General features: G+C 39.9%; 1 protein-coding gene across 1 annotated transcript in view; it reads left to right on the top strand.

The window, feature by feature from the left end:
* TAPT1 (transmembrane anterior posterior transformation 1) overlaps positions 1-24,254 on the top strand; it is a 62,909-nt gene extending 38,655 nt beyond the window's left edge. The window contains exons 5-14 of the mRNA XM_029235390.1: positions 1,530-1,665; positions 3,217-3,314; positions 3,498-3,567; positions 9,522-9,602; positions 11,991-12,100; positions 13,519-13,578; positions 13,960-14,028; positions 17,602-17,678; positions 20,412-20,572; positions 23,469-24,254. Coding sequence (XP_029091223.1) covers positions 1,530-1,665; positions 3,217-3,314; positions 3,498-3,567; positions 9,522-9,602; positions 11,991-12,100; positions 13,519-13,578; positions 13,960-14,028; positions 17,602-17,678; positions 20,412-20,572; positions 23,469-23,686 — 1,080 coding nt within the window. The 3' untranslated portion in view covers positions 23,687-24,254. The remainder of the gene's footprint in view (positions 1-1,529; positions 1,666-3,216; positions 3,315-3,497; positions 3,568-9,521; positions 9,603-11,990; positions 12,101-13,518; positions 13,579-13,959; positions 14,029-17,601; positions 17,679-20,411; positions 20,573-23,468) is intronic.
* The last annotated feature ends 3,249 nt before the right edge of the window (positions 24,255-27,503 follow it).

A 27,503-nucleotide genomic window follows, 5' to 3' on the forward strand; every position in this document is an offset into this window, starting at 1 on the left:
GAAGCTGCGCTGCCCGGGCAGCTGGGGGCTTTCCATCTCTTCGTAGAAGCCGCAGAACTCTGGCCGTCCTGGTTAGTCCTTAATTCATTGACTGGGATGATTTAAAAACCACACCCCAGCTTCCTGGTTGTAGGCTCGTTGCCATACACTTGCTTTGCCCCGTTAAGTGTGGGTGTGGTTTGTGAAGCAGAGTAGCCATCCTGCTCTCGCCTCCCTCCCACAGAAGGAAAAGCCCAGGCCTCCTTTCTTCCCCGGCCGCATGGGTGGCTCTCCGTGCCAGCACCCCACTAATCTCCTCCATGCCCTCCCTCCGGGGGATTGCAGGTTACCGGGCTTCTCCCTATTCCCAAACTTAAGGCAGACGCCGCCTGATTTACACAGCCCTCTACAAGGTGGTGGTATTACCGTTACTAGGAAACAGGGCAAGCAGAAGGATCCATGAATTGCTGATCAAAGTGGCTTTAAGTACTGATTCACTTTGTAGACTAGAGTTGATGAGTGGTTTCAGCATAGTGTAGAAGAGTCCAGGCTCTAGTATAGAGATAACTACCTCCAATCCTGGTTATCCTGCACATGGCCACCGGTTGCTGAATGACTCTAACCTTCAGCTTCTCATCTGTGAAGTGGAGATACTAGGGGAATTACCAGGAGTACACGAGACAGCCCGTAGAGGGGCTTAGCACAGACCAGGCACGTGGTAGGAGCTCCCTAAATGGTAGCGATTTATCCCTTCATTCGGTAGATATTCAACCAACACTCCCTACATGCCAAGATCCCGAAGATCCAGAGATGAACAAAGCCTAATCCCCTGGAGCTTATATTCTACAGGTGGGAGAGAGGCAGTAAACAAGGAGGTATTTGGAAATAATAAATAACCGTGATGAAGAAGAACACGGTAATAGTTAGAGACCACGGGAACCACAAAAGACTGGATGGTCTGGGAAGGTCCTGTCTTAGAATGTGACTGAATCCTGAATGATAAGCCCTTCTGTTTTCTTTTTTTATGTGCTTCTCTTTATTTATCATACTGTATTCATGGAGATCAGAACTTGAAAATGTCTTTAGGAAGCAAATCTGCTTATTATATTCTTATATGATAAACCTCAAACAAATTACAGCTATTGTTATTTACTGCTTTAGGTGTGAGTAGAGTGGGTCAAATGATATATTTGTCCTAAAGGATTTAAGTTTGAATCCTGAATTTGAGTTCAGAGAGTTTTAAAACCAGAGGAACTGTGATTGTGATGTATCCTCTCCCTTTTATTTTTGCTACTAAAACTTTTCTTGTTACAAACAGAGTTTACTAGACAAAGCCTAATTCAGGTAACACGAAACTTGAGCACTCATTGTGTGTCAGAGAATAAGGAAATGTAAGTGAAGAAGTAAATAAAGATCCTGCTCTCTTTTGGAGCCTAGCTTCTAGTAGGATTTAAAAAGTGAGATTTCCAGTATTTGAGTTCACCTCTGAATTTTAGTAACATATTCAAATGGAATATTGAGAAACACCTTAACAAAATTGTTCTCTTTAGGTAGCAGATCGTCTGTTTTCATCATTTGGACAAGATATATTAGATGCTCTCTATTGGACAGCAACAGAGCCCAAAGAAAGAAAAAGAGCCCACATCGGGGTGATTCCTCACTTTTTCATGGCCGTTCTCTACGTCTGTATCCTTTTAGACTTCTCGGAAATTCCAACCATCAGTGCATATTTTACATTATTCTATTTGGTTAGCTGTTTCTCAGATTTAAAGATGTGTGTGTGTGTCCATATCCTGAAGACTAATGTGAACCCTCTGCTTTCTTTTGAGAAATTGCTTATAATAGTACAGTTGACCCTTGAACAACACAGGGGCTAATTCAAGTATAACTTACAATTAGCCCTGTGTATCCAAGGATTCAAGCAGCCACGGACCATTTAATAGTGTAGTATTTACTGTTGAAAAATATATGCGTATAAGTGGGCTCATGCGTTTCAAACCCATGTTGTTCAAGGGTCAGCTGTAATTGTAAATTAATTTAAAGAGTCTCATGTGTACATGACCCTTTGAACTGCTAGAAAATAGTTCTGTTCTCAGTGTAGCTGATTATAAGGAAGGATTTTAGAATAAAGGGATAGTATGTTTATACATATTTTAGATTTATATAGATCTATATAACTTTTTCATACATATATTAGAATTTTTTTGAAGTTATCTTTAAACCTATGAATTCTTTGTTTTAACCTGCAGCTTAAAATGTATACAATTCATCTAGAAATAAAATTTGAAATTGGTTAGGGAGGAATTTTTGAGCTTTTATTTCTCCCTCCTTCATCTCCTGAAAGCTTTTCTTTTGGAGAGTAAATGCTTTACTATATAGCACAGTGTGCACGTGTGTGTATGTATATTTACACACACATGCATACCTACACTTAAGGTCCATATGGGATCAGGACTCATTCAAAGGAGTGTGTCGTGTGATTTTTTTTTTTTCTGTACTGTCTCTGAAAGAGCAATGCTTGAAAGAATTGGATTAATATTTGGGAAGTTAAAGGACTGTAGGAAAAATTTCTGTGGAGAGCAAAAGCTTGTTCCAAGTATAATGAAGTAAAAAGTTGCTGTTCTCATTTAAATAAACTATTCCATATGTAATATGAGTATAATTCTGCAGCTTGTGGATGTCTTCAAAAATGACATCTGAGGAAGAATCTTAATTATCAGACATTTCTTATTGTCTTATATTCCCCGCCCCCTGCAGAACCAGAGAGGAAAATCAGTTCCAGACTAACTTTTACTTTGTGTTCTCTTCTATTTTAGAATGCAAGTTATCTTAATTCACAATGTATATATCTAGGTCTCTTCTTTCAGTATTTACCATAGTTTATTCCATTTATTTAATAAACTTTTCTGAGATCCTATTTCCCAAGCATTGTACCAAATGCCAAAGATCCAGAAAGAACAAGACAACTGTTTTCCAGGACTCACAGTCTAAATGACTGGATTCATTTCTGCTTTTGTTTTGTTTCATATGAGTTGCATACATCTTATCCCATCAAATTTATATCAGCTATAGCTAATAGGGGAATTACAAAGATAATAAAATACTTACGTAAGACTTGATTTAGAAAGCATAGTCATCTTTTTTCCCCATTATAAACTTGCAAGATTTTATAGCATTATCTATTAATATAAACTGAAAACAAACTTAAGTTTTTTCCTTGACATCACTTACTGCTAGTTTTGCATGCGATCCTTATAATGGTTCAGGCAACAACTCTCAACGTGGCTTTTAACTCACACAACAAGTCCCTGCTTACTATTATGATGTCTAATAATGTAAGTATGAGATTTTATCTTACATTTACATTTGAGGTTATATGGTATTTAACAGCAGTATTCTGAATGGGAAAAAATTATTTTTCCTAAATGTTATTTATTCCCTAAGAAGTTTTATATGTAGCATGTCCATTTTTAAAACTGTGTTAATGATGAAGATGATATTTGTGTTTACTATTTCAGTTTGTTGAAATTAAAGGAAGTGTTTTCAAGAAGTTTGAAAAGAACAATCTTTTTCAAATGTCAAATAGCGGTATGTACAATCAGATTCTACTTGCAGCTTTATGCAGTATTATTTTGTAACTCATTCTGAAACTCTAATGTCACGTTTCCTATGGGCCACTGTTTTCTTTGACTTAAGCTGTGCTTGCTTTTATTCTCTCAACATCTTTACTAAGTATTTTTTTGATTATTTTGGTTATTGTAATCTCAGGATGTTTAAGATAGTAAAAAATTACAGGTATTGGTATCTCACCTTACCATACTTTCAGAAGCTTCTCACTGATCCAGAAATTTCTTAGGAGCAGCTGATATTATTCCATTTTACAGATGTGAAAGTTGAAACAGAGAGTAATTTGACTTCCCTAAGGTCACTCACTTAGCTACTAAGAGAATTCTGATGATAAACCTCAGATTGGCTCTTAGTTCTAGACTTTTTCAGTTGTGCCTTACCGCCTCCTTTCTAATTCTAAGATGTGTGAGGGCACAAAATTTATCCCCAGAAACCTTATCTTACATAGTTAGGATAATCATAGCAGCACAGTGTCTTGGTTCTCAAGGTGTGGCCCATGGAACCCTGGAGGGGAGTCCCAAGACCCTTCCAGGGAGTCTGCAAAGTCAAAACTGTTTTCATAGGAATATGAAGACATTACTTTTCTCTTTCACCATGTTGCCATTTGCACTATGGTGGAAAACAGGGGTGAAAAAGCCAGTGAGAGATCACCACGCGCCCACTGGAATGGCTGGTCCTGTGGCTGCCAGTGTGTGTCAGTGACGCTGGGGAGTGCCCCGCACTGATGGTGGATGTGAATTGCTGCAGCTGCTCTGGGAAACCTTTTGGCGGTTTCTTACACAGTTACACATTGACCTACCCTGTCACTCACCAGCGGGAACACGGTTTCACAAAAGGACTTGTACTTGTAAAGAATTGTAATGGCAGCTTTATTCATAGCCCGAAACTGGGAACAACCCAAATCCTCCCATTAAGAAGAGAGCAGATGGATAAATAAATTCTGGTATATCTACACCGTGGATAAATAAATTCTGGTATATCTACACTGTGGGACAGTATTCAGCAGTTAGAGAGAACTACGTATATTCAGCTACATGGATGAATCTCAGAAGCCTCATGCTGAGTGAAAAGAGGCCAGACACAAATAAGTACCTACTGTGTGATTTCATACTTATGAGGTTTATGATCAAATAAAATTAATTTATGATGATAGAAATAAAAGAGTGATTACTTACTGGCAGTGGGGTTGACTGGGAAGGGAGCAAGGAAACTTACTGTAGTGATGGAGCTGTTCATATTTTAGTGATGGGAATGGTGGCATAGCTTATGCATTCATCAAAACTCAATCAAATTGTACACTTCAAAGTAAAATTTCACTGTACATAAATTTTGCTGTACGTATATTAGACAAAGAAAATAATGGCCTATGAATATATTAAAGCAAAGGAGTGTTTAGAATTATAGGAGATTTGATAGCTAGGCAAGGGACAGAAAGAACTAATGAAAAACTTTAGATAATTCTGTGGAGCAGTGATAGACCTTAGATCTCAGAGCTCTGAAGGGCAGTCGGCACGGTGTCTTCTGTGCAGTAATATTCTTTCAAACGTGTGCTGCCAAGCTCTTTACATTTGAAATGTAAGAGGAGGGGAGGGATAGGAGGGAAGGGGCATGCTCTTCTCAGCTTCAGGAGTTAACTCCAGAATATATTGCGTCAACTATAAGAATTTCACTTGTAGCAGAAATCATATAATTTGTATTTAAATTAATAACCTGGTTTGAGTAGGCACTCTTTGTAGAGCTTTAAACTAGACATGCAGATCTTTAAGTTATAAGGGTTTTCAGTCTTTATGTATCGTGAGGAGGAGATTGTGAACGATTTTCAACCTTATCGCCAGTATGTTGATATAATTAATATCCCTTTTTCCTTTCTTTTATAAACAAGTCCCCCAAATTTTAATCTCTTAGCTTAGAAAGATAAGGAATTCAACATTTCAGCTCTAAGAAAACTCTGAAAACAGTAGCATATTAATAAAGCAATGCATGTGAGTCTATAAGGAATTCAGAAGTGTATTTTGGCTTAAAATGGTTAGTAATCAGCATGAAAAGTTTTGCTTTTTGTTAGAGGTAAAATAATTCACGTTACAATGCAGGGTGATCTGCATTGTACCCCCTTCTGTCTCCCTTCAAGTTTTATAAGAAATTAATTTTACCTGAGGTAGAATTTTAAAACCTGTTCCCAAGTAAGAAAAAGAAAAATCTGTCGTAGACAATTTCACTGATGGTGCAGGCAGTACTCAGATATTAAAGGAATAGGTAAGGAGTCACTAACGCCTGCCTTTCACGTGGCGACTGGGTTTATTGCCTCCTCCACGTGCATTAGCAGCTGTGAAATGAGAGCCAGTCCACAGGATGCTGCCGGTCACACACCAGCTATTTCTTTCCCTGTGAATTTCCCTGGGAAACTGAGCTGCCGTGTTCATGGAATCAAATTTAGTACCTCATGCTAGTTTAACGTTGAAAACTTGGTTTGGAAATTTTAGAGTGACTTTATCCCTTTCAGTTTCTTGCCTGACTGTACATTGTCTTTAGGGGAATTACCTGAGGCCACACGAAATAGAGTTTAGTTAATAAAACCCAACTTTTAACATTTTGTCCTTTCTTCCACATCATGTCACTGTATGCCCCAGCTGAGTATGGAACCTAGACCTTTCTGACCTGGGTTCTTAAAATGAAATGTTTTACATAGCTGTTAACCCACTGACAATGTGAACTGTACGTTCAGAAAGATCCTGCAGGAGTTACATTGGTCTGAAGTAAGGTTCCAGCTCAGGGTGATTCTGTTTAACTCTCTTAACATAAGCCTGAGTACCTGCATTAATTTGAATGACTGTTGGAAATAAAAGAGTCACTCACTGCACATTTAAATTGTGACTGTAAATATGTTAAAGTATATCCCTGTTAGTGGTGACTTAGAAGAGGAAAAAGGAGCTTAATAATTTGAATATCAGAAATAGTCTTAAAGCATTAATCACCCGTGTTTTTAAGCTCATTAATAAAGATTAAGAGAAAACACTCCCATTTTGGTAGGAGTTTCACTTTTTGATTAATGCGAGTTCAATCCAAGTCAAAACTGTGTTCTGAAGATGAGGTATGATGTAAATACGTTGTGGATTGCATTATTAATATTGTAAATAGATAAATCATTCAGTCAGCAACATATTTACATCTTATCATTATCAGAATCTATTCTAAAAAATGTTACTTCTTTATGTAAGGTTTTATTTTATTGCAGAGGAACTGTGTCAGAATTTCGGTATACTTTAGTGATGCTCAAATTTTAAAAGTCAAATCTGTAAATTATTTAAATGTACAAAAAACAAAGTTGTGAAAGTACAAGAATGAAACATAGTGGGATTTTTTAATAGCCACATAGCAGCCTCATTTTCATAGATTGATAAATGAGTGCTTTTTTAATTGTGTTTTTAATCTTCAAACTTACCGCCTTTCACGTCCCTCATAGTGTAAAATGCATTTATCTACCAGAATTTATCAATTTTTATTAATCTCTACAGTATTTTGAAATAGTCTGCTTTTCTAAAATCTATTTGACCTTAAATATCCCCCTAATAAAATGGAGCTTTGGGCTTCCCTGGTGGCGCAGTGGTTGAGAGTCCGCCTGCCGATGCAGGGGACACGGGTTCGTGCCCCGGTCCGGGAAGATCCCACATGCCTCGGAGTGGCTAGGCCCGTGAGCCATGGCCGCTGAGCCTGCGCATCTGGAGCCTGTGCTCTGCAATGGGAGAGGCCACAACAGTGAGAGGCCCACATAACGCAAAAAAAAAAAAAAAAAAAAGGAGTTTTTCCCCTTTTATCAGTATTCTTACAATTGAAATGATTATAGGTTTCCTCTGTGCCGGCAGCTACCATGTGTCCAAGAATCAGATATGATTAATTTAAGCACTGCTCTTGTTTTTGTTTTATTATATAAGACTTCATAAAAATTATGTTGGATTATCTCAAATACTATTTTAAATTTCACAAGGCAGTTTCTTTCCAGATAATTCTGCAGTGAACCAAGTCAGTATCATGGAAAGTGGAAAGGTCAGAAATAAGTACACTTCTTTGCTAAATTTGTTAATGGAAATTAGAAATCCAAAGGGCTTAGCGCACATATAGATGCAGCTCTGTGAATAACTGTACAGAATTCCAACTGAAAGTACATGAACAAATTTAATTAGTCCCATAAATTAAGTCCCACAGTTAACTATGCATAAGTAGCAGAGAATACATTTTATTTAGATTATGATGGAAATTATTCTAGGACAGGCTTTTCTCAACTTCTTTTTTTTTTTTTTTTTTTGTGGTACGCGGGCCTCTCACTCTTGTGGCCTCTCCCGTTGCGGAGCACAGGCTCCGGACGCGCAGGCTCAGCGGCCATGGCTCACGGGCCTAGCCGCTCCGCAGCATGTGGGATCTTCCCGGACTGGAGCACGAACCCGCGTCCCCTGCATCAGCAGGCGGACTCTCAACCACTGCGCCACCAGGGAAGCCCTTCTCAACTTCTTTTAACCTATACTCCCGTTTGAAATCACAGAATAAGTTGAAAATGTGATCTAGAACTAGTCACAACATGTGTGCTTTACACTCCACAGTGTGCTTCCTTGCAATTCTGCAGTGCCCTTCGAGGGGGCACGCCTCTGCTCTTCACCTGGGACTCACTGTGCTGTGAGCTTATACCCCAAAACATGGCATTTCATAAGAAATAACGCTATGGATTCATAATAGAACAGCAAATTGTGACCCCTAGCCTTTGAAGAAGTAAAGGTACAGCTCAGACTCCTCACAAATAGGGGCTAGGAGCCAAGCTACCCTAGAAAAGAGGTACTGCTACTAACTAGAGAGAGTTCAGGAATTTAGGGAAGAAGACACATGGAAAACGCCACCTCACTTACAGAGGCCAAGGTTTAGCTGTAGAACAAAAGTCCAAATCATTTGCTCTAGATTGACAGGGTAAGGTGGAAATCAGAAAGGAAGAACAAAGCTGTCCCAGGAAGGACTTCAGAGTGAAACTGAAACGCAGAGGGCTATAGGGGGTCCCACAGTTGAATTCCTGAGATATTAGATTTATTAGGGAAATGACAGATGTGTACACGCTTTTGAGATGGGCACTACATGCGTGATGGCTTCTAGCCACAGCCCTACCATTGCATAGACCCAACATGTGGATGTACCAGCCTTACCACAGACAGATTTATTTCATTCCATTTTTTGGTTACATAGTATCTTAGACTCTGATAAGAGGATAACAGCTTCAAAAGTGAAATGTGTAAACTAGCCTTTAGCAGGAATTTACTTATTTGCTTTTATTAAATTCATTCAGACTAAGCTCAGAATACTTAGTAACTTACGGTAAATATCATGAAACCTAATTTTTTGCTCGTTTTATTCCCCTAAGTTCCACATATATCCTTAGTAATGCTATTGTAATACTAGCACTTTCTTAGCTGAAGGATTCATCAGGTCGGTACTTGTATGCTTACTATTTACCAGATCGGAAATAGTCTGGGAAGCAGGGGTTTTATGTTACCCAAAGTCTTACATTTTACACTCTTCTATTATTTCTTCTTCTATAAAATGAAAATAGTTTTCTTACGTTCCCAAAGACCACTGGAGCAGTCTGACTCAGTATGAGCAGATTGATGGCTTGAATATTTTTTGAAGTCTGTAGAAAACCGGAATTTCCATACTAGAATTACGTTGGTGAAAGAAGTAGATGGCCTACCAACGTAGCACCACCGTATATATAATTTTACAGATGTTTTATATATATTTTATAATATATTAATTTTACACACATTTACATATATAATTTCATCATGCTCCGACTAAAAGAAAGTTATTTTAGATACATACTATATAATTGTTATTCATATACAATTTGTTATATATCTACTATTTGTTAAATTTTCTTTCAGATATTAAAGAACGATTTACAAATTATGTGCTTTTGCTAATAGTGTGTCTAAGAAACATGGAACAATTTTCTTGGAATCCAGGTAAGTAACTCTTAACAAATACGGTGCCTTCCAATTTTACTCTTGAACCAAAAATCATTCTCTTCCATGGAATAAAATGAATATTGCAGAAAAGTCAAAATTTTTAGCTGCTCAACTCTTTGGGTGTTGGAAATAACCATTCCAGTAGGACAGATTGAGTGTGCTTTCTGTGGTATGGTGGGAGCCAGACCACGTGCCGTGGTGTTTGGCCCGTCATTTCCTGTGAGCCACACAGCATCTCTATAGAGCTGTGTACCCAGTGGGTGAGTGGACCCTGTCGAGCACTGCAGCTTCCAAGCCTCTTTGCTGATTTTTCTAACTGTAGTGTGCTGTGGTTATCTAAATACAGTCAGATCTTTTTCATTTTACGGGTTCACCAGAAGAACTTTTACTCTTTCCTAAAATTTATCTTTTACTCATTCACTGCCTATGAATTAGCATTTTGAATAAAGATAAATTAAAGAAATATAATGTAAAGCAGTAAACTTTGTTACTTACACTCTCTGAATCAAGGCTGGCAAGGAAGTTGTTGAGATTCCATGAATTTTCATCAGTCATTCAGCTAGCAGACATTCACTAAGTATATGTTATGTGCTGGGCACTGGCACAGGTAAGAAGGACTAAGATGTGCGTAGGAATCACAAGCTAATAGAGGAAATAGATAGGTAATTATAACGCAGTCTGGTGGTGCTGAAGTCAGCTTGGTGGGAAATGATCTCAAGTAATTTAGAATTTTTTACGTCTGACATTTCTGTATAACCTTGTTCTTAAGCATCGAGGTCATGTTTTGCAGTTTAGCACCCCCAATGCCGTGCATGTTATAGGTATTTAATAACTTCTTGTTAGTTTTCAGGTGTGTGTGAAACATCAGAAACAGATGTAAAATGAGATATGTGATCTTGGAAATATATTTCCAGAAGTTATTTTCTTGTAGAAAGCATACAATCAAATGGTATATCTTAACAGTGGCTTCCAAAGGCTACTTGACCTGTGGTAGCAAAGCCCCTCCTCCACACACACACACACACACACACACACACACACACACACACACCCCTAGATTCTCTGCATAGCTGGATTCTTGCTTTATAACTAAGTCAGCTAACAGTTGTCCATGAGAGGCAGTAACGGGCGAGTGTGGCTGGTCCCAGCAGAGCCCGCGTGGGATCAGCAGTCCCTAAACAGCGGTATTGTTGCGCCCCAGGATAGTAATCCCTAAACCTGCTGACAACTGGATGTTTAAAGTCGTGTTCTCATTTGTACTTGATTTTCAACAAGTTGTCTTAGTTTTCTTTGTGAGTATGATAAGAGGAGCACTTCTTTGTTGGTAAATTCATCATTCTTTCACTCTTCGTTTTTGTTTTTTTTAGGTTTAAAAAAAACTTTTTTTAAACCAAATACCACTTACGGAAGCTTACCCTAAATTCCCAAGATGATGAATAACATAGAAATAGTACAAGCTTTCCTGTATGCCTGGCCCATTGCTATGCACTTCACATCATTGTCTCATTTAATTCTCATAATGGTGAAGTGTGGATACTGCTATCTTGTAGATGAGGAAACTGGAACTTAGGTAATTGCCAGCATCATCTAGCCAGTCAGTGGCAGAGTTTATTGTTGAACGAGGTTCCCTGATTCCCCAAACCTCAACAGGATGTGAAACTCCCTAAGACTGCCTTGTCTTGTCAGCAGGCAGAGCCCCAGCTGTGCTCTCTCCACCCCACCTTCCAGCTTCCAGTGCTGGGTTGCTACAGGTCCCTGCCAACAATTCCGATCCTTTTCTTGCTCTGTCCCACTCATATCCTTCTTCAAGGTCTAAGGAGGTTATCTGTTGGCAGTTTTTTGTCACGTACTTGGTACTGAATTGACATTCTAATAAATATGGTAAAGGTGAGCAAATCTGACAAATAACATCTGTATGACAGTGAAATAAATGATTGATCAGTATCTTTAAGTCTTAGTGATCAAGGAGGGAAAACAGTTTGTTCAGTTGACTTCAGCACGTGTTCCTAGTAGTTATTCACTGTCACATTAAGGCAGCCAGAGAGTTTTACAAGGAGCCTGCTTAGTTAGCCATCCCACCAGTCCTCCCGTGCTGGTCCGGAAGGAAGCCAGGGGCTCTGCTCACCACTGTGCCCCCTTCAGTAGGGGTTGGCACAGAGGAAGCACAGAATAAATACTTGTTGAATGCCTTATCCTTTATCTGGATAAAATAGGGCTCTTCTGATAATTAATTGAATGCTGGTTCTCTCTCTATTATCACTTATTGAAAACGTTATAGTTTTGCCCTGTGGAGATTGCAGGTTTCTGTGGTAGCCTGTGATAGGATATTATGGATTCTCTTCATATTAAGAGATTTAATTGTCTCTCTTCTCCCCTACTTTATAGATCATCTCTGGGTGTTGTTTCCAGATGTCTGTATGGTGGTTACATCAGAAATCGCTGTGGATATTGTAAAACATGCCTTTATCACAAAGTTCAATGACATTACTGCAGATGTATGTATTTTAATAAGCAATTCAGTGTTTGCTGTTGACTTCTGGTTAATATTATAAAGTTGTAGAAGAGCAACTTTAAGTTTACTGCATTTATGAAGAAAAATAGAAAAGTACTACTACTTTAAAGTTAGAATTATAATTTTAAATTTCTAAAAATAATTGTACTACTGAAAGTACATTATTTCAATATTAAACAGTTCTGGTTCCATACATTTGGGTAGAGGTATAGATTGACCAGTAGTTGAGATCAGGGTGTCAGTAACTCAAAACCATTATAAACTGTTAATAACCATCATAATCTGTCTACTTAAACTGTTTAAAAATCACATTGTTTCTATTTAAAACATTAGATATCAAAACTCCTCTCTCTGCCTAGATTGTTTAATATTTTATATTTAAAAATTGATTCTTTTTCTGTGATTATGAATAGGTTTCTGATAAGTCCTAGAAGACAAGAGCCTTATATTTTTCTAGTGAAAGCGTTTGCTGGAACTTTGAGAGATTTGTTTTATATTATAACCAGGTATTCTGTAGAATTTCCAGAAATAGAAATGGGACTTTAAGCTTGTAAACAAAACGTAGGCAAGTTTTCTAGTGCAGTCCTCATTCCTACCTCAGGCCCAAAATGAATAGTAATTTCACCAGTTATCTAGATTTGGTTTGGTTGTGCTTTGTCTTAACTCTGATGCTTATTTTATTTCAAAAGGCAAAGACTTAAAATGTAATGCAGTTGCAGCTGCTACAATGTGATGATTGGATTATGGGGTTTCTGAATGTTTTAATATACTTGAATAAAATATAATTTTGCACTTCTTTGCATAAACGGTGATAAAGTAATTTTACCCTTTACTCTCTTGGCTTCCTCCAAACAAGAATCCCTTTTCATGGGATCATTTTCTCAGCAACATAAGTCAAAACTAATAGGCTTGATTCTAATACTTCGTGCAGTTTTTAGTGGAATACAAGTGCCTTCATAACTATATTCTCTAACTCAGCTTTATATCATGTTTAGCATTCATTTTTCTAAGAAGGCATCATTATCATTAGATACAGAGGAATAATAATTTTTAAAGTGTTCATTTAATTTAAATTTTCAGAATTATTTTCTGTGCCTTACACTACTTAAAATATAACCACTCCTCCCCAGATTCTAAACTCTCAGAATCATAATCGTTGAATATTTATCCCTCTTTAAGAGAAACCTTTACAAAGCCTGTGAACTTACCAGTTGGGAGAATTGAGGCTATGTTTTACCCTTATTGTAGGAAAACGAATAAGAGAAAAAACCACCCAGATGTCGCTTAGTTAGTAGCACCTTCTTTCTGGCTAGTTATTGAACATCTTATCTACAAGGTAAATCTTTCCACGTTGTATGTTTGCACTATATTATGTAATATTTCTTTCTTACTTGTCTTCAGGTCTACAGTGAATATAGAGCCAGCCTTGCTTTTGACCTTGTTAGCAGTCGACAGAAAAATGTGAGTATTATATTGAAGACATAGTCTGAAGTTAACTGAACAATGGTTTAATTCAGCATGGGATATTAATTAAGGGAAAGCTAGGTAAACTTCCTACTTATCTCTGTTCTTGACACTAAATGTTTACAAAATGATAAAAATAATACTAATATGTAACATTACATAGGGTATGGTTTCTGCAGTGTTGTAACAGTTATGCAACTTTGTATTTCAAACTTCTTATGAACACTTAGATGGCCACATCATTTTACTACATTACACTATAGGTGCTAGGTTCTCGCTCACAGCCTCACCTGTTTATAACATTTGCTGGCGATGAGTGAATTGTACTTTTTAAACGCTGTTGAATCCCGTAAATCCTTTTCCCCTTTCTCTGTCTAGGCATATACTGATCACAGTGACTCCGTGGCACGGAGGATGGGGTTTATTCCTCTCCCACTAGCTGTTCTAGTAAGTCCGTACTTCTTTTCCCTTTTTTATGACGAGATGACTGTCATTATAGAATATTAATAAATGGATTATCAATAAGTTTGTTTTAAAAGGACTTGATATAAAAATTAAAGGTACATGACTTAGAAGGAAATTTTGTTTTATAGTATCTCCCTTTTGGATTTTGAGCCATCCAATAGGTAAATGATATTAAGGCTCTATTTTATGTAATGGCTTTCCTGACAAGGAGAATATTCATTTCTGCGTATTCATTTGGCAACGATGTTTCTTTTAGAGTGGAAATACCTAGTGGTAGGCATTGATGTGGCCACTGTAACACATATTGGTGGAAGTATAAGTTGATTCAGCGTTTCTAAAGGGCACTGTGACGGTATTATGCTTTGATGAAGTAATTCCAGTTCTAGGAATTTATCCTAAGAAAATAGTTATAAAAGGCACATGATGATTTATAGGCAAGGTTATGCATCGCAGTGGCATTTGTAGTAGTAAAAATTGGGCAACAGATGAAATAGATAAATTTGGTATGCACAAATGAAGAAATACTCTGTGTTCGTTATAAGCACTAATTCTTAAATTTTTTCCGAAGTTTTTACAAGGAGATTTTCTACTGTTATACACAGGAAATATCATATATATTTTTAAAATAATAGCACTGAAATTTACTAGATCAACCAAAAAAATTAGTCATCAACTTCTGATATTTTAATGAATTGCTCAGAACAGCCTTGCATATAGTTACTATAATATTTAATTAAGGCTGTAATAATGTTAATTAAGAAGATTTGCTGGCTGCACTTATATATGATTATATTCTTTTTTGGGGGGGTTTTGGGGTTTTTTTTGTTGTTTTTTTAAAAATTTTTGGCTGTGTTGGGTCTTTGTTGTTGCACATGGGCTTCCTCTAGTTGCAGCAAGTGGGGGCTCTACTCTTAGTTGGGGTGCATGGGCTTCTCACTGCGGTGGCTTCTCTTGTTGCAGAGCATGGGCTCTAGGTGTGTGGGCTTCGGTAGTTGTGGCACACGGGCTTCAGTAGCTGTGGCTCGTGGGCTCTAGAGCGCAGGCTCAGTAGTTGTGGCGCACAGGCTTAGATGCTCTGCGGCATGTGGGATCTTCCCAGACCAGGGCTCGAACCTGTGTCTCCTGCACTGGCAGGCAGATTCTTAACCACTGCGCCACCAGGGAAGTCCCTATATTCCTTTTTGGCTACCTATTCTTATATCAAAACAAATGCCATCTTTTTGTCAAAGGACATCTGAAGTTCTCTTATAATGCAGAGTCCCATAGAAATTAACTAAGAGAGGTGTAAAGAAGCTGTAGATTATACTAACTGTAGTTTTGACCAGCTTGCGTAACTTTTTTTTAGAGGATGGATGATTAATAGATTTAATGTTATTTAAACTTCAGCAGGACTCTTCTAATAACCACATCCTAAATGTTTTCAGTTGTATTAGGAGCTTGTTTTTATTATGTACTAACTAATTCGGCTTTCTTTTGCTTGGGAAAAGGAGCTCCTAGAATTTTGGAAAAACAGAAAATTTTTCAAGAGTAAAGTTATTTGTTAAAGGTTTAAGAGATTGATGAAATAGAATTTAAAATTTTTCTACATTTGTTTTCTACAACTGGAAAAAGGATACAACAGTGTGAGAATAAATCTAGGTTGCCTGACTTTTTTTTTTTTTAAAGGAAGGATTGGTTAAGTGGTTGGATTTAAGTGTGTCCCTGCTTTGCCAAATAATAATTATTTATCTAGTAACTTATCTGCCAGAAAACTCGATTCATAATTAGTATGAATTTTTTAAATTAGTAGATTTTTTAGATTTTCCTTCAGTCTTTGTTTTACTCTTTAAATAAGTTTTTATGGTTGTTATATGAAAAGATTTGAGTTTAATTAATAATTGATTAGCAGAACACTTCTGGGAAACCTCCTGTAGTTTCAAAGGGGATTACGTAGTTATGCGAGGATCCAGCAGGTTTTCTTTTGCAGCGCTTTTCTCACAGAGCACCAGAACGACACCCTAGCTTTGGCAGAAATCTTGGGGCCCTGAAGAATAAGCTGAGGCCTCAGTAACTAAGATAATTCTTTAATTAAGGCCAAGAGTGGCAGTGTTTCCTTGTAAATGTTACCGTTGGTCCTAGAATGAATTCATATCCAAGAAAAGTAAAATAAATCATAATGTTAAGGTCTCAAGGAAATTGGACTTGGGACACATGTATCTTAAAGTTGCCTAATAATATACTGGGTAAAAATGAAGTCGTTTAAGCCTGGAATGTGATCGTTGGTTTGCCTTTCATATTAATGAATAAAATTCTAGAACCATGTTACTTTCCATCACAAATGTTTGTACGACAGGTCATTTCCCCATTAGAGACTGTGACAGAGATGACGACTTCCATATCTTTCCTCATCGTGAAATTTTATTGAATATACGGCAGTCCATTCTGTCTATCTCCTCCCAATTGCTCTTTTATTAAAAGCTTTTTTTTTTTTTTTTTTTGCGTTACGCGGGCCTCTCACCGCCGCGGCCCCTCCTGTGGCGGAGCACAGGCTCCGGGCGCGCAGGCCCACGGGCCCAGCCGCTCCGAGGCATGTGGGATCCTCCCGGACCGGGGCACGAACCCATGTCCCCTGCATTGGCAGGCGGACTCTCAACCACTGCGCCACCAGGGAAGCCCTATTAAAAGCATTTTTTAAATGTCATTTAAAATGTATCTTATGATATTTATTTAGAGACCCTTCCATTTGATGATAACATTACTAGATAAGGTCAGTTATTTTCCCTGATTTTCTGTTTTCACCAAGCAGTCCCCCTATACCCTAATATGTGGGCTCATTATTAAGCTGAACCTATAATGTGCAAACATTTTCCAGCAACAGATCCCACCAGATTTATTCAGCAAACTTCCAAGGATAGTGCTGTTACTCCTATGTTTCTGTGAGATAAGTAAGAAAATAGGTGTTTCATCATAACTATCCAAAGGAGGCAGAACGTTTCTGGCCTTTAAGTAATTAATTTTGTAATAGTATTTAGTTTTTTTAAACAGTACAAACCCCCTAAGGCTCCCTTTTCTCTCTCCCCCTGCAAGTCATTGGGGGTTCTTAGAGAGTCAAAGAAAAAAGGACAGAAACAGCAGGAGCGAGGGAAATGCCCACTCAATGCTTCTAGTTCTGGTAGGGACACATGCAGCAAGATGAATTCATTTGTATCTTCCAGAATAATTTTTATGTTAAAAGTCAGCTGATTTGCATCTATGTATTAACATACAGGTAAACATGTCATTCATGAGCTAGGTATAGTGTCTGACTTTAGGGTCAGCAGTTGAACGTGGCATTAGCCACAGCCATCCTGGATTTGTCTAAAGAATCCAAATCTACCACAGAAGCTTTCACAAGCAGCCAGATTCTGATATGAATCAACAAAACTAGAACTGCTTTCTTCAGTTTAGACAAAGGCCACAGGTATGTGCCCAAAGTGTTAAAATCCACATGGAGAAATCTTTATTTAAATATTAACTAATAACTCTGTTTGTACGTTTTGTTTATGTGTTTTGTTGTTTTGGTTTGTTTCTGGCTAGCTCATCAGAGTTGTAACAAGCTCAATTAAAGTGCAAGGGATCCTGTCTTACGCCTGTGTCATACTCTTCTATTTCGGGTAAGATTAACCATTCTTGAATATGTTTTTGGTTATACAGTAAAGTATAAATGCAAGATGTGATGGAAGCTAATAGCAGCTAAATCATAGCAATATGCCCATCCCAACTGTCTTGGGTCTCCCTTGACAGCATGTATCTGCAAATGTATTTGTGACTCAGTTAAATTCTAGTTAAATTAAATATGCTGTTTGGTAGTAGTATTAATAGCACTTTAGATTTAATTTTAATCTTTTAGTGAAAGCATTTAAAGCCCTTTCTGCCTAGGACTTAAGTTTCACCCATGTTTTATGATAAAATCTGCCATTGTAATCAGATATTGTTCTGTGTTTTAAAAAAATCTTTGTTTCTACTATGTTTGCCATACTGATGATTTAGCATGCTCTAAGCCTATGTCATATAAACCCAAAGGAGATGCAGAAGTGTATCATTTCTCTGCCTGTGACTGGTTAAACTTTTATCTGCAGATTTGTTGGTCTCATGCGGCTTATATCTTGTTGGGAAAGACAAAGGGTAACAAATTAACAACTAAAATACTTTAAGATAGTAGTAAGCGGTATGAAGAAAATAATATAAAAAGGCATTTTTTGCCACTGCTAGTTTTTTCATGACGTGAATTTATGATAAAGTAGCCCCGCCTAGCTTTAGGTTCACTTACTTTAGAAGAAAGGGACCCCATCCCTGGTCCCTGTGCTCACGTGCAGTGGCGCATCAGGAGCCATGCTCTGGGCGGCAGTCAGAACTGAGTATCTCGAGAGGAGAAAGTAAGGAGAGGATAAGCGTAGCGGTAGTGACCTCAGCCAGAGATTCACCCAGAATCTGCCCCTGGGACGAGGTCCGCTTTCCAGAGACATCTGGGTATTTCCAGTTCCACGTTTTGGGTGTGTTTCCTACACTGCTGTCTGCCCGCTAACTGACTCAGCAGGTGCTCCAGAGGTGTCTGATGCAGGATCCCAGGAGCAGTCAGTTTTCACCATCTCCACCAAGTATGTGACTTACAAATAAACTTTCTACGCCCTCAGTGCCGCGTTCAGGCTACGCGGCCAGTGTCAGTGATGCCCAAAGCAAGATGTGGTTCTGATCGGATTGCATACCATTTACTGTTTGAATGAACATAGAAATGCTTTACTGTATTAAGGTAACTTTCATCAGTTACTGCCATTAAAAAACGTGAGATCCTCCTTCCCTGGCACAGATGCTCACACTGCCCTCCGAAGTTCTTAGTATCATTCCTTGTTTATCTCCACCCTGCCAGGCAGAGAGTGTGGGCAAGGATGGCCGGCAGTCCGGCAGACCCCGGGAAGGGCCTGGGCTTCAGCTCTGAGGGAGGTGAACCACTGGAGTCTTGTGAGCACAAGAGTCCTGTTTGGGTTTTGTAAGCTTGAGATCCTACTAGACATCCCCTAGTGGTGTCAAGGAAGCAGTGGAAGGGCTGAGTAAGGAGGGCGGGGGAAGTTGGGGCCGGTGGTAAACCTGGAAGAGTGGCGCATGCACGCGGAAGGTCCTTGCAGCCTTGGTCCATGTGAGGCCCTCGGTGCTCCGGAGTAGGGAGTGGGGAGGCCGGGGAGAGTGAAGGAAGCCTGTTTGCTTCTTGTTTGACCTCCTTCCACGTCCCTCTTCGGACTTCCCCTCACTGACGCGTAGTTCCGTGTCACTACCAGGATTTCGTATCAGGCCTAAGAAATAGCCACCCCCGTCTTCACTCGCTGTAGAACTGACCGTGAGGTCCTTGGTGTTGTGCCATTTAAGGGCCCCTATTTGTGTGACGATACCAGTGTGAAGAGTTTTTTTCAGAATTTTTGCCAGATTTGTTTCAAATGCCTAAAAAGGTTATATACCTTTTGGCCCAGAAATCCCACTTCTGTAATTATGTATTTTGGAATTTATCTTAAGGAAACACAGATTTAACGTAAGTTTTCCTAACCAGAAACTTTTTAATGGAAGCAAAATATTAGAAATAGCCTAAGTAACCAGAAATTAAGGGCTTTGAGGGGCTTTGTTATATGATAACCCATATAGTGAAGCATTGTGAGACCATTAAGACAATGTCATTAAGGAACACCAGCGGTTCTGGAGAATATTCATGATGTATTGTCATGTCAACAACAACGATGGTAATAAAATAACAAATTTTGTTGGCATTTCTGTGTGCTCAGCACTGTTCTGAGCACCTTACTGAAATCACCTCTTTATGGATTAACTTGTTAGGAAATTCACTCAGATCCACACAGGTCCTGAGCAGTGGAGTCAGGATTCGAACTCAAACACTTGGCCCCTAGAGTCTCTGCACTCGCTCTGAACTCCAGTCCTCTACTGCCTTCTGAAGAGACCCCATTTCTGGACAGTGAGAAGTATGAATAGACGTACATTCAGAGCAAAAATGACTGAAGGATGATATACCAGATGTCACAGTGATTTGCACTGGAGTGTGGCATTATAAGTTTTTGTTGTTGTTTTTATCTGCATTTACTAAATGTATTTGTTTTACAATAAAAGAATAAATGTCAAACAATTTAGAACCAGGTGAGACTTCTAAGTATAATTTCTTCTTATAAAGAAAACTAAGGAGTTTTTCAAAAATGTTCCCCCATGGTAAAGAAACCTCCAGAAACTCGGGTTTTGCATAAGGAACTGGGCCCTGCAGCGCCTGGGTGATCCTCTCTCCCCCTCCCCTCTACCTGCCCAGTGACTGAGAGGGACTCCAACAGTAGTTGGTCGTTTCTTTCCGGTTTTAGGTTGATATCTCTGAAAGTACTGAACAGCATTGTCCTGTTGGGAAAATCATGCCAGTACGTGAAGGAAGCCAAAATGGAAGAAAAGTTGTTTAACCCTCCCCCAACCAGCGCTCCCAGCAAACCATCCAGTAAATCACAAAATAAATGTAAACCCTCTCAAGGTAGGTTTGGTTCTTTTTATCACTTCTATGAATCATTCTATAATGAATTAATTGTCTGAACTCCACTTAATAAAAAAATCACTGTTCAGTCGATGTTTAGCAGTGCTTTCAAGATTGGATTTTGCTTTGCTTAGCTGTTGATTTTTAATGTTTATGCTGTGGATCTCATCACAGGTGCCCCTAACGCAGTGCTCCGAGCTTTTTCACTCCTTCGTTGGTTGTTCGGTAGATGATTGTTGGGCACCTGTTACCTGACAGGCCCAGGGATGCAGCAGTGGGGCAGGCAGAGCTGGATCATCGGGGAGAGAGAGGGAGTGGATGTGCACTATGGCAGGTGGCTGTAAGTGCTGTGGAGAAAACTAAAGCAGACTCAGGAGAGGGACTGTGGTGGGAGTTGGGGGCACTCCCCAGCCGTGAGGAGCCGGCATCCGGGCAGAGACCGAGCCTTCCAGGGAGGAGCCTCCCAGGCACAGGCCATGCGTCCAGAGGCCCCAGGCAGGAACATGCTTGGCATGTCAAGGGACAGCCTCTCCCCCGGGATCGGGAGGGACTGGAAGGGGGTCCAAGAGGCTGCCCAGGGCTCCGGGTCACCCAGGGCCCTGTGGGCTCTCAAGGATCTCAGCTTTTCCTGTGTGAAGGGGTTGTTGCAGGGCTTGGAGCGGAGGAGTGACACAATCCCGCAGACATTTTAAAAGGACTGTTTTCAGTCTTTGTGGAAATTAACCTCAAGAAGGGTGAGCCCAGAGCTTCCATGGTGGCGCAGTGGTTAAGAATCCGCCTGCCAATGCAGGGGACACGGGTTCGAGCCCTGGTCTGGGAAGATCCTACATGCTGTGGAGCAACTAAGCCTGTGCGCCACAACTACTGAGCCTGCGCTCTAGAGCCCGCGAGCCACAGCTACTGAAGTCCACGTGCCTAGAGCCCGTGCTCTGCAACAAGAGAGGCCACCGCAGTGAGAAGCCCATGCGCCGCAAGGAAGAGTAGCCCCTGCTCACCACAACTAGAGAAAGCCCGCGTGTGGCAACAAAGACCCAACACAGCCAAAAATAAAATAAATAAAATAAATTTATTTTAAAAAAAGAAAAGAAGGGTGAGCCCAGAGGTGGAGGCCAGTGGGGAGCTGCCCGGCTCAGTGCATGGGTCAGCATGTGAGCGGGCAGGCTGACCAGATTCTGGATGGGTTAGGAGGGGCCCAGGGCTTGCCAGTGAGGTTGTGCCATGGGAGAGGAGTTGAGGATGATTCCAGGGCTTCTGGCCTGGAAGATTTGGAGGAAGAACTGGGGCAATGTGTGTGACAGGTAGTATATGAGATGCTGGAGATACAAAGGTAAATAAATCATGCTTTAGCGCCTCACAGACTGACAGGGGAGACAACAAAAGTGGATAATCCAAATTGGTGAGTGAGGTTATAGACGGGCGTGGAGGGCACAGGAGAGGGGCCCTTCCTGGAGGTGGTGACACCTGAACTAAATCCTGAAGGGTGAGAAGAAATAGGCCCAGGTGAAGATCGGGGCACGTCAGGAAAGGGACCAGCGTGGGCTGAATCGTGGAGGCCTGAAAAAGAAGAGAACTAGTAGGTCAGTATTCCAAGCGTCAAGTTTGTTCTGGAAGGAATAAGAGATGAGACTAGAGCTGGGCCGGAGGCCAGTCTGAAGAGAGAGCCATGCTCGTCATGTATGCTTTATTTTAAAGTAGAACAGAAACTTGTGATTAACTTGAAAATAATTTTTAATTTTAAAGAACACATAAGTACCATTGGTGATATGGGGTTGCATTCGTTTCAGCTACCTGGATAGTTCATAATGGGTCCATATGTGATCTGTTAGGCTAGGCTCCTTCAGCACAGTAAGGAACTAATAACCATCAGTCTTGCTTTCAAGAAGCCTCTAACTGAAGAGGGGATAAGGCCTGTAGCACGCGCTGCAGTTCAGGTTCACTGGATCCAGAGTCCTGTAATAAGAAGTGCATTTTGGGCGAGTGCCTTTGTGTCTGGTCAGGATGTTTTGGAGGTCAGGAGACCACTGGCCAGAGACCTTTCAGGAAGATACTGCAAGTCGGGCAGCTCGGGCCCAATTTGCATATGAACAGAGGGGCTGGCTGTCAAGACAGCATGGAGTCTATCACGTTCCAAAAGAAGCAAAGGACAGCATGAGGGAGGGACGACCAAGAGAGATGAATGTATCCATCGTCTCAGCCATGGCAAAGGTTTCAACAGGTGTATATATGTGTCAACACTCATCAGATTATCCATTTTAAATATGTACCGTTTGTAGTATGTCATCCTTACCTTGATGAAGCTGCTCTTATAAGGACTGAATGTATGATTCAGAGATTGGTGGGTCCAGGCCCCCAGACCACTGCTCCTCAGGCCAGGCTCAGGATCGCCATGGCCCAAAATACACATTAGAGGTTTTGTCCATTGATTTGTTTTTACTTCTGATTTGGACTTCCTGGACATGAAATGCTGACTATGTCTAATGTGACTACACATAAGAGGTGGAATGGATTAGAGTCTACTTAGCCCTGATGTCCTGAGTTTAGGAAACAATGTTAATTTTTCAGCTCTGGCAACAATCTTATTATTGGTTTTATAGGAGGAGGGTTGTTACATAGGAGTTCTGATCTTTCCAGAGTCAGGTAACAGTGTTATTTGTGTGACATGATCCACATAATAGCTTTTATATAAAATTTTGGATGAGGAAACAGAAATAGTGTAGCCTCTGAGTTTCATTATAAACTCTGGGGCTTGTACAGCATGCTATTTGGCTATTATTCGCTTTATCCAAAAGCATGGATAATCCACATTTCTTTTCAGTACCACTATATTGGTAAGCTTGTGGTTATTATAAGTTGGGGGGAAACCCTCTTCTAATTAAATGAATCTGTTTTTCCACAGAAGAAAACCTGTCTGCTTCAGTCACCAGCCAGCCTCTTCATCAAAAGGAAAATGTCGTACCACTACTTGTGACAAGCAATTCTGATCAGTTCCTGACGACTCCAGATGGTGACGAGAAGGACATAACGCAAGAAAACTCTGAATTGAAACACAGATCCTCAAAGAAAGATTTGTTAGAGATAGACAGGTTCACAATTTGTGGAAACCGAATTGACTGATTTCTGTAGCTGCGTGTGCCAAAGATACAGAGTCCCGGGGCAGCACATGCTGTGCTACCAGGATGGACAGATGCTGAAAATGGCACTTAAATATTTATTTAAGAACTTAAGTTATTAATGGAAAGCAAATCTTAGTGTCCTTCTTCCAGTGATGTGCTCTGGCTGAAGGTCAGGTCACGTGAGTCCGCCAACAGTGACCTCCAGCCTTGACTCCTTGGAAAACTTGACGGATTAGGAAAAGTTCCTCCTGCTTGGCAAAGCAGCAGAACCTCTCTGGGCCCGACAGGAGCAACACGGACATCACTTTTGCTTTGTCAATCTGTGCTTCCAGAAGATCGGATTTTGACGTGAGTCCTCTTCAGTATAAGGATATACCTGGAAAACTGTGAAGCTCTTAGCACGATGCTCCCTTTCCAGCCTCACTCTGTTTCCACAGTTTTCAAACGTCACTTCATCTGCCAAGCCATTAAAAATAATAATAATAATTAAACTTAAGTCAAGTGTTCTTACCACCAGAATAATCTTTGAAGATGTACCTGAATTAATCAGAATAAAAAGCTACCTTAAATAAGACATGATGAATAGTAGCACTTTATAGAGAAAAAATAAAAGACCCTAAGCCAGTTTATTTAAAAAATATTAATTAATGAAAGTTATGCATCACTGAGAAAATGTTTCATAATTTTTCAGTTTACTCTTTACAGCAAACGTGAGCTGTGTATTGTTTCATTGCAGTGGATAAAATAGGAATTCCCTTACAGAAAGGCACTTCCTATGCTGAGAAAGCGGAGCAGTGTTAACTTTAACTATCGTTAACTGGTTTCACTTTAAACTAATTAATTGCTTCCTAAACTGTTACAGTTAAAAGGATTTGGTGTTGAACAGGCTGAAGAACTGTCAGTATACAAAATTCAAAGGTGTCGACTTCAAGTGGGTTTTCCAAGCAACAGTTTTGAAGTCCATCTTCTAGCGGATGGGGCAGCATCTTGCTCCGGCTTCTGGAGTGCATGGGTGGGTCTGTCTGTGTGCCTGCGCCTGGGCGGGCCTGTGTTGTGTGGGGAGGTGTGGCTGTCACGTGCACCTGTGCCGGGCTGGGCAGGCTGTGTGGGGGAAGGGAAGTGGGGTGTTCGGGGCGTTCAGGTGGCTGCCTGGGTGTGGACAGGTGTTTGTGCGGGGATGTTGGGAACAGCGGCCAAAAGGTGCTTTTCGGTTTTGTTTGAGATCAGTATTCCATTTCTGCTTAATCACCGGTTTGTGGCCCACGTCATAGGACAGGTTATTTTCCACCACATTTTACCTTGAGGAACCTTTCTGCACTTTTATAAAAATGTTACAGGGTCTAATTTCAGAATGTCCAGGTGTTAACCGTTAACTGTTAACTTCCTTTGATGGTTTCATTTTAAAGTTTTCATTTTAAAGTTCAGCTCTTGTGCTGATATTTCCAGCACGTGACGTGCAGAAGGTAAATTGTAGCTGGTTGGTCTGTTTCCTGGGTGAAATGTGAAAAAGCAAGCTTTAATGCTTTGGCTTGTTCCTCTGAAAAACAAAAGTGGATTTTAATGTTTTACATTAAAGCTAAAGAAATCGAAATTAACGTTTATGTAGGCTAAAAAAGAAAATTGTACAGAAACGCTTTTGTGAAACCAGGAACTATTTTAACTTAAAGATGAAAGACTTTAAATTGTTTTGTGTATGTTTCAATGAAGGCCCGTTTTAGGATTATTATTCTTTTTTCCATCTTCTCTTCACCAACGTAAGGAACAGTGTCTGTGAGGAATGGGAACAGTTTGGGGATAAATTTGCCAAACATAGCCCTGATCAGAGCAAAAATATGATTTGGGTATATCTTTCAGTTCAGCTTGAATTACTCTGTTACTGTGCTGTCATGTTGGAAAGATCTTTTTTTGGCAGAATATATTGGGAGTTTGGAATAATGTTCGTTTCTTCTGTTAAAATGGCATTCAGTACTAATTTTATAAGTGCATCTTGTGTGAAACTCAATAAATTCAATTTTATAATCTTTTTTAAAAAGGTCACTGAATTTATTTTAATAATATTTACTACTGTATTCAGTGGAGTGAATTTCCCACTCTATAATAAGAATTTACTTCCAATTCACAAGTGACAGGACTGTCTAATTTGAATTATTCTTTTGGTTTTAATGGGAGAAAAATGTTTGATTTTTGTCTTTGGAGGAAAAAAATAGGCTGGGTCTTGCTCACAGACCATTTAATATCTCTCAGCAAATTAAGGTACTTCATTTTGCAGCTATTTGAATGTCACACCATGTGCTTTTCACATCTGGGAGTCAAGTTTAAGACAGTACTTTGGTTAAAAAAAAAAAAAAATCTGAGGCACAACGTAAGTCAGACTCATAGCTTTCTCTTTGGGATAGAAGTATAAACACCAAGAGTCATTCAGAGCTTGTTCAGATTTTCTTTGTACTTTGGCTAGCAGTTAGACTTTATACTCTTTATACGTATACATGGAAGAAACTTGTTAGAGCCTCAGAAATTTTCCTCCCATCCCTGGTAACTCAGCAGAGCTGGATGTAAAGTCACAAAATAATTTAAAATCACTACATTTTGGACTGTTTCAGTTCCATCTGTTTATTCTTTCAACAAAGATTTATTAACACTTTCTATGTGTCAGGAACTGCTCTAGCTGCTGGGATCAACAATGAACAAAAGTCCCTGCCCTCCTGGGGAGGACTGATAGTAAACAAGTCAGTGAAATAACAGCTGCTGTGGGCAAGTCGTCTAATAACCAAATGATCTCTCAGGTCTATTTTAGTTTAAAATAAATATAGTTCTTTAACATCTTAATGTAAATCTGATTTTTTTTCCTATTGGATTCGCTTAAAATAAAATAATTGTATAGCAGTTTCACAGTGCTTCCATAAAATAAAAAAAAAATAAGAGGGACTTCCCTGGTGACGCAGTGGTTAAGAATCCGCCTGCCAATGCAGGGTGCGCGGGTTCGAGCCCTGGTCTGGGAAGATCCCACATGCCGCAGAGCAGCTAAGCCTGCAAGCCACAACTGCTGAGCCTGCATGCTGCAACTGCTGAAGCCCGCGTGCCCAGAGCCCAGGCTCCACAACAAGAGAAGCCACTGCAATGAGAAGCCTGTGCACCGCAACGAAGAGTAGACACCGCTCACCACATCTAGAGAAAGCCCACACGCGGCAACGAAGACCCAACGCAGCCAAAAATAAATTAATTTAAAAAAAAAGAAAGAAAATATTTTTTTTTTACCAAATACTTCTAGTTGTCCACCAGCATCTTCTGTGGCATAAGCATAGAGCTGTGGCTGGGCACCTAGCTGCCTCGCTGGGGACTACGTTCCCAAGCCCCTCTTGCTGTTACATGTGGCCAAGTGACTAATTCTCACCAAGAGATGGAAACCAAAGGGTATATACCATCACGGGTCCCCTACACCTCTCCGTTTCCCACCAGTTGGAACCCAGAGAAGGTGTGGTCCCTTCCCAGCCATGCAGGTAAATGCACAGGGCTCACTGGATGGCAGAGCCTCAGTGGGGAAGGAACCCAGGTCCCTGAATGCCTCTGTGGAGTGGAGTTGCCCATCAACCTGGGACACTTAGCTTAGACTATACATGAGAGAGATGTAAGTGGTTTTGGTTCTAAGCCACTGAACCTGGAGGGTCTGGATTACAGCCCACATTCATAACACTTGGAAATCTGAAAGGGCCTATTTAGAGATCTTTACATAAAAGGAGTGGATGTTAGACCTAACTTCCTAAAACGGGTGCTTCTAAAAATACTCTTTAGATATTTACTATTTGTTGTTTGTAGAGGAA

The sequence above is a fragment of the Monodon monoceros genome, unplaced genomic scaffold, assembly GCF_005190385.1.
Source record: "Monodon monoceros isolate NGI ecotype Baffin Bay Population unplaced genomic scaffold, NGI_Narwhal_1 Super_Scaffold_20, whole genome shotgun sequence".
Taxonomy (NCBI): Eukaryota; Metazoa; Chordata; class Mammalia; order Artiodactyla; family Monodontidae; genus Monodon; species Monodon monoceros.